Source organism: Condylura cristata, unplaced genomic scaffold (assembly GCF_000260355.1).
Source record: "Condylura cristata isolate star-nosed mole 26May11 unplaced genomic scaffold, ConCri1.0 scaffold00034, whole genome shotgun sequence".
Lineage (NCBI taxonomy): Eukaryota > Metazoa > Chordata > Mammalia > Eulipotyphla > Talpidae > Condylura > Condylura cristata.
In genome coordinates, this window is record NW_004567135.1 from 10,590,566 (window position 1) to 10,598,467 (window position 7,902).

Sequence of the window (7,902 nt, forward strand, 5' to 3'; positions counted from 1 at the left end):
CACTCACACCAACCCAAACCCAGCAGAATGGAGCATGTGTGCACTCCAGTCACTGCTCGACAATAAATAAATAAATCTTTAAAAAAAACAGTATAGAACTCCAAAGGTCACGAGCAAGCAAACTGAGCCAGTAACAAAGTAAAGATGTGGTTTAATTAGAAATTATAGAAATTTAAACATTTTCAATTATCTATTTTATTGGAAAAAGTTAATTTAAAACATATACATTATTAAGAAAATACATGGTTTGGTAAAATACTGAATTTTTCATACAAGGATTGTTAAGGTTTTAACACTCTTCCCACAGTGGCACTTTTATTTTCCAACATGAACATTTGGCTTAGGAGGAGGGTCTCTGGTGCCCTCTGGTGAAACTTCACAAAACTAGGCCCCAAAAGTAACTCAGGACCTACAATTGACAGAAGAACTAAGTTAAATGGTAAAATTACTGCCATTCACATTTGACAGTTGTGATTTGTTGCCTTTTCCGTCTGCCTAAAGGAAAGGCAACCTCCTTTGCCACTGATGCTCGGCCAAGTTCACAGAAAAATAGTTTTCTTTTTCTTCCCAAGTTTTATTGTCATTGTCTTCTTATAAAAAAAAAAAAAGCCTGTCACCACTAGGAAAAATAATGTGGGAATGTCTCTTAAGTAATTCATGTTATCATTTAGACTAAGGGTGGGAAAGAGGGGCAGTTTACAGGACAGTGAAAATTATAGCTAAAGCTTAGAATGCAAGTAAGTCTTTTGCAATGGTCCCCAATTCTTGACCCAGGCACCATGACTTCAGTCAACTCTGTGTCTAGTTTCTGGGAGAATAAGACCTCTTTTCTCAGGTTTCAGGAAGCAGACCTAGTCCAGAGAAGAGTTATTTCTAAAAGTAAATATCAGCAGAGTCTGAGTTCATTCTCCAGGCCAAATACTTTGGACTTAAGGTTCTTCAGTTCTCCTTGTATTTTATGTGCCCGTCTATTGCTGTCACGAACTTCATACAGGATAGCAAGATCCTGGTTTGCTCGGGTATTAAGTGTTGCCTAGGGATTTGGATAAAAAAGAAATATTTATGGCATATGCCAGGGGTAAGAAATCAGTTGTAAAGACAAGGCTATGCTAGTTCTTTTTATGACATTTGTAAATCATGACAAATTCAATCCTTAGTTTGTTTAATGATTAACTGAAAGAAGGAAAATGTAGAGTAGAACCAAAACAGAAAAGACATAAGAATCTTTGTTTTCCCATATAATAGTAAAGGAACTTTGAGATAGAGATCAATAAACGAACAAAAAGAGACCCATATAAATAACAATATTGTAAGTTCACTAAAGAAGGAAAGAAAGCATCTTTTCTTCCTATAATTAACCTTATTCAGAACATAATCATAAAGGGTATGTGGATGACTGAATAAATCTCTTTAAGAAGGCTTTTGAGGCAACTTGGATTCTAAATAAAGCTGTGTCCAGTAGGGAAAAATGACTATATTACTCAATTACTAACTTTTCTCTCTGTAAAATAAGCAGTTGTTTTAATCTACTTCTAGAATTGGGAGGGATGAAACTTTCTATTAAGTTTAGCTCAGATGGAAGTAGAATGATGTAGTCGTTCAATTATTCCAGTCTATTTCTGTTTTCTCTCTAGCATGCAATTGTTAAACCAATTTTAGTGAGGATTAATGGATGGTGATCCCTCTAGGGAGCCAGCATGAAGGGAACAGTGTGTCTTTCTTCTGGGGAACCCTCTAACCATGTTCCCGCACTTGGATCTGTTTTCTCCCTTTTGGTAATTCAGGACCAGCAATTACCTTATAGACTATCTGCTCCAAGTCTTTCAGTTTCTGCCGGAGAGCCTTGATATCGGTCTTAAAGCCCTCCACTTCCAAGCAACGCCGGTTCTCCAAGGCCTCATAGCGCTTTGTCATTACCTGTAGACGCTTCCCCATTCTGTTAGTGCGATCCTAAATATGGGGGAGTGGAGAGGCATTTATGAAAAGGGAATCATTTCCCAAACCACTCACACATCCCACTCCACCATAAAAGGCAGGGAATTTTGTACCTTGAAGATCTCTCTCCTCACTCCCTCTTCCTCACGAATTCGAGCAAGTTCTTCCTCTAGAGATATACACTGCTCTTGGTACATATTGGAAAGTCTCTTCTCTTGTACTAATTTATCCTTTAGTGACTGCAGGTCAAAGGGGGGAGGGGGAAGGAGATATTCCAGTAAATACTTAGTACTACAAATTGGTTAGTTCAAATAGCATTTGAGTAAACAATGAATAGAAAACAAGAATTTCTTCAAGTATGAAACAGTTAAGGAAAAGCAAGGAATTTTGAAGACTATCTGAAAACCTCTTTTTTTTTAAAATGTAATAGTTTATTTTTACATCATTTGTACATTTCTTTATCTCAATTGTAATCCCCATGGGTTTCCCATCACCAAGTCACCCATGTGCCATTACCAGAGTCCTGTGCACTTCCCTCCCCCTCCCCAGTTTGATCCCATTCCCCACTCCACCCCCACAAAATGTCACTGGTATATGGCTGTTCATTATTATTGTTATTTTCTCGCCTGGTCCATTATACACCTGCTGTAAGTGAAACCATCAGTATTTTTCTTTCTCTTTCTGGCTTATCTCACTAAGCATGATCTTTTCCAGCTCCATTCAAGTTGCTGCAAAAGACATGTGTTTCTCTTTTTTGGTTGCTAAGTAATATTCCATTGTATATATGTACCACATCTTTCTAATCCAGTCATCTACTTTTGGGCATTTGGGCTGCTTCCATGTTTTTCCAATTGTAAATGAAGCAGCAATAAACATGGGGGTGCAGGTATCTTTTTGAATCAGTGTTTTTGTGACTCTTGGGTAGATACCTAGGAATGGGATTGCTGGGTCATAGGGAAGCCCAATGTTAAGCAGTTTGAGGAACCTCCAAACAGTTTTCCATAGTGGTTGTACTAGCTTGCATTCCCACCAGCAGTGCAGGAGACTTCCTTTTTCTCCACATCATCGCCAACATTTGTTGTTGCTAGTTGTTTGAAGATGTGCCATTCTCACTAGGGTGAGGTGGTATCTCATTGTGGTTTTAATTTGCATCTCCCTTATTATGAGTGATGTTAAAACATTTTTTCATATGCTTGTTGGCCATCTGCATTTCCTCTTTGGAAAACTGTCTTTTTAGCTCTTCTGTCCATTTTTTGATGGGGTTGTTTATTTTTGTTGAGTTGCATCAGTTCTCCATATATTTTTAGGATCAGTCCTTTATCACTGGTTTTGTGTGAGAAAATTTTTTCCAAATTAGTGGGCTGTCTGTCTGTTTTTTGTACTGTCTCCTTTGCTGTACAGAAGCTCTTTTTTTTTTTAAAGATTTATTTATTTATTCATATAGAACTGGAGTATAGGCCAGAGATGCGGAGGGTGAGAGGATTCACCAGAGACAGAGAGGGGAGCAGAACAGGCAGATCGTAGAAGTACACTGCTGAGGGGAGCAGCGGACGGGTCAGGAGAGGTTGGCCTCGCCATGTGGATCTCCTCCGGGGAAGGTGGGGCTTGAACTCATGTGGAAGTGGCTTTAGCTTCTTAGTGCTGTGCTTTAACCCGCTGAGCCACCAGGGAGGGCCCAGAAGCTCTTTAACTTAATGTAGTCCCATCTATTTATCCTTGCCTTCACTATCGTGGCATTGGGTGCTCTATCTTTAAAGATGTCGTGGAAGTGTATGTTGTGTAGTGTTTGGCCCATCTTTTTTTCCAGATATTTTATGGTTTCTGTTCTTATACCTAGGTCTTTAATCCACTTCAAGTTGACTTTTGAATGGACTGAGGTAGTGATCTAGTTTCCTTTTTTTACATGTAGCTTCCTAGAAAAACCTCTTATTTCTAAAGGATGCTATTTGCTCTTTTAAAAAAGTATACTTAGTAGTATTTGTCAACAGAAACTCTTTAAAATAAAGTATTTTTGGGCTCTGCTAAGAGTCAGATTATGGAATCAGAATTGTCCCAACTAGGACTTAACAATATTTGTTTTGGAACACATTTCTGAAGTATTTCTTTAAAAAGAAAGAAACATCAATGACAATACTGATTATACATATCCCATTAAGCAGTCCAATAATCTTTGTAAAACCTAAATCAAATATGTTTTATTATTACACATAATCCTTCAAAGACAAAACAATGTCTAACGCTAAAATTCACATTCCTTACCAAGACGGCCCTATAAAATCCTCACGATGGCTATTACCCAACCCTCCAACCTCCTGTGCACACTTCCTCTTTCCTTTTTCCTCTACGATGTTATGTTCTTTGAACATATTCCAGGGCTTTAAACTTCCTTTTCTCTCTACCTGGCTTATTCTCCCCCTAGGTTTATATAGTAAGCTTAGTTCCAATGTCTTGGAATAAACAAAATTCCAGATTTAAGCAGTATTCCGGTGCTCACCCTCACAAATGGGCTACCAGCAGGGGGCCTCCTGGTCTTAGTGCTATCATATTATCACTACTGCGTGATCTGAGTTCAATTTCCAGCCTGGGAGCTGACCCACATATGGCACAGACCATTCCTGTCTGGCCTACTGCTCCCCTGAGCAGTATATTCCAGTAGATCTACCTGTTCGGCTCCCCACTCTGTCTCTGGTGAATCCTCTCACCCCCTACGTCTCTGGCCTACACCCCAGATCTTCTATGTATAAGTACATAAATCTTAAAAAAAAATGTAGACTTGGCCCTCCCTGGTGGCGCAGCAGGTTAAAGCACAGCACGGAGAAGCTAAAGCCGCTTCCGCATGAGTTCGATCCCCGCCTGCACTGGAGGTGACCACATGGTGTGGCAGACCTCTCCTGGCCCGCCCGCTGCTCCCCTCAGCAGTGTACTTTGTCGATCTGCCTGTTCTGTTTCCCACTCTGTCTCTGGTGAAGCCTCTCGCCGCCCCTGAGCCTCTGGCCTGTACTCCAGTTCTGTACGCACAAATAAATAAAGCTTTAAAAAAAAAAATGTAGACTCCTGTGGGGATTACAATTGAGATGGAAAAAAAAATGTACAAAATGATGTAAAAATAAACTGTTATAAAATAATAATTAAAAAAAAAGGGAAAAAAATGTAGACTACCAGCAACTATATATAATCTTCACATAATCTTTTTAATACTTAATACCACTTCCTAATAGCCTATCACAATCTTGGTTATTTGCTGTTTCTGTTCTTTCTCACTCATTAAAATGTACGTGTCATGAAGGCAGACTTTGTCAAGCTTATTTATGGCTGTAACCTCAGAGCCTGGCCCAGAGCAGAAGTACAATAATTTCCTGCTGAGTGAATGAATAAATGCATAATTTAGTCCTTAAACACTATAAAAATGAGCTACTATTTGAAACCTATTTCTTGAGATTACTGCTACAGCATCCTGAACTAAATGAATCTTGCATGATAATTTTTATGTTCTTTTACTCTCTGAGTTCTTTCAACTCTTCCAGAAAAATAAACAATTCCCACTAAGATATAAAGAAAGTACCTTGATATATTCATTTTGGCTATGATGGCTCTCATGTGAAATGTGCCCAACTCTTCCAGTTTTATCTTCTTTCTTCTTACACTGTGCCCTATACTGCTTAATTTTTGACATCAAATGATCCTTTTCAAGCATCCATGACTTCTCTTTATTTTGGTTTTCAAATCGGAGTTGCAGGAAGTCTTTGGTGCTCTCAAAGAGCAGTTCTTGGGTGTGATGGAGACTAGGAGACAGAGTACAAAGTGGATATGAAGATGCTTACATAGCACACCTGACACATTAAGAGTTATTCCCCCAGGAAGGGGAGATAACAAGTTCCCATGCAACCTGGGGCCTCCCTGGTGGCACAGGGGTTAAAGTCAGCACTATTGAACTGTTGGCAGCCACTGCAGCCAGAGCTGCATCCCTGGCCAGGGAGCTGACCCACATAAAGCACAGACCTCTTGTGTCCCACCCACTGCTCCCCTCAGCCGTATATTTCAGTCTACCTGCTGTCTCTGGTGAATCCTCTCACCTCCTGCACCTCTGGCTTGTACCCCACTTCTTATATGCAACAATTAAAAGACCTTAAAAAGATTGCTAATAGTTTTTAAAATGCTTAATTTGATCACTGGCAATCTAAATCCTAGTGGACAAAATGTAAATGTCACACAAGCTCATTCATTCCCAGACTGGCCTTTGCAGATGCTTTCCTGAGTGCTAACTGCAGGTGAGAGAATTAAAAGGACTACAGAAATATTTCCAAACAGCTTGTATAAGTATGAACTAGTTATAGTGATTAGACTTCACAATATCAATTATGCCTCAATAAATAAAGAACTAAGTCATGTGTTCTGACTGAGGATTAAAGTAAGTTCTAAAATGTCAAAAACAGCTCTGCTTTTGTTTATGCTGTGCTCTACATGGAAGTTGCAGGATATCAAATCTTGTCCTTTTTTTTCAAGGTCGACTTCCTCTATGAAGTCATCTCACCATTAAGCCTACTGGGAAATACCATTGTTCTGTTTTGTTTTTTAATATTTTAAAAGGACAGGTTTATTAGGAAAAGGGGAGCATGAAAAAGAGAGATACCTATACAGACACAGGTGGGCAGAGAGCTTAGAAAACTACATTCTCTTAAATCCTTATCAGTTTAAATCTATTCCTGTGTTGTAATTCAACACTTGCCTACGTACTATATCATGTTTTAACTGCCAACATGCATGTTTTCAAGTAAGGCTATATCTTACCATTTGTATTTTGTCTCATTCCCACCAGATGGTCAAGGACAGTACCAACTACTGGACTAAATGAAGGCACTACATAAATTCCTACTGACTATTTCTTGAGATTTAGGAATAGCCAAGCAATATTTCTATCCCTAGGAGTTAGAATATCATGAATTTAACACCAACACCTAGAAAAATACTGTATCAAATAACCAAACCACTTGCGAAGACTATACATACTGAGGCAAGGCAACCATGGTAGTTTTCCATTGAACAAATGCCAGATCCAATCCAACTTAGTTCTTTTCATGAGCAATAAGGTACACAGGTAAGGAGGCAGTGATAGCATACTGCCAGGCACAAGGCAAATGTCACCACATGACTGTGTGTGAGTCCTGATTCAGTTACCACAGGGCTCTCTCTTTCAAGTAGTAATTTTATTCTCCCTACAATTATGCTCTCAATTATAAACTGGGAAAGTATGATCTTCTTAATGTACAAAAGGTTTGAAAGTGACACGCAAAATTCAATCATCAACAGCCTTGGATTTCAAGCCATTCAATATCCGTAGGATGACCTAGCTAATGGGAGGGCTGGCCATGTGCTCAGCTATGTAGGTGATACTAGACTATAAATGAATGACAATTTAATATTGCTCCCACAAAATCGGTTACAATTGAAGGAAAAGTGAAAATGCCATGCTTAAGGGCAAGATACCAAAAATGAAAATGAAGACTGAAAAGAACTGATAAATGTTAACATGTTAAGAGCTTTTAAGGGTCAGAAATTTTAATCTGAATATCACTTCCAATTTTAATCACTGTACTCCCTGGTTGGGATCGAACTCAGACCACAGTGGCTGGCAACAGCTCAACAGTGCTGAGACTTAACCCCCGAGCCATCAGGGAGGTCCCATGAATCACTGCACTTTTAAGTGAAGGAAATGGAAGAGGTTTGAGGAGACAGTAAGATAAAGGGATAAAGAATGTAAACATGAAAAAAAAATTTATTTTAGCAATAAAATGACTGTTTTATAAAGTATTTAAAGAAAACTTAAAAGTTTCAAGTTTTAGGGCCTTCCCTGTGGCGCAGCGGGTTAAAGCACAGCACTAAAAGGCTAAAGCCTGCATTGCTGGTGGGAATGCAAACTAGTACAACCACTATGGAAAACTGTTTGGAGGTTCCTCAAACTGCTAAACA

General features: G+C 39.0%; 1 protein-coding gene across 2 annotated transcripts in view; it reads right to left on the reverse strand.

Moving 5' to 3' along the window:
* Nucleotides 1-263: 263 nt before the first annotated feature.
* CCDC77 (coiled-coil domain containing 77) overlaps nucleotides 264-7,902 on the reverse strand; it is a 23,764-nt gene continuing 16,125 nt past the window's right edge. For both annotated transcript variants that reach the window (XM_012732651.1, XM_012732650.1), the window contains exons 9-12: nucleotides 5,498-5,717; nucleotides 2,049-2,174; nucleotides 1,798-1,950; nucleotides 264-1,033 (exon numbers count right to left, since the gene is read on the reverse strand). In XM_012732651.1, coding sequence (XP_012588105.1) covers nucleotides 887-1,033; nucleotides 1,798-1,950; nucleotides 2,049-2,174; nucleotides 5,498-5,717 — 646 coding nt within the window. In that variant the 3' untranslated portion in view covers nucleotides 264-886. The remainder of the gene's footprint in view (nucleotides 1,034-1,797; nucleotides 1,951-2,048; nucleotides 2,175-5,497; nucleotides 5,718-7,902) is intronic.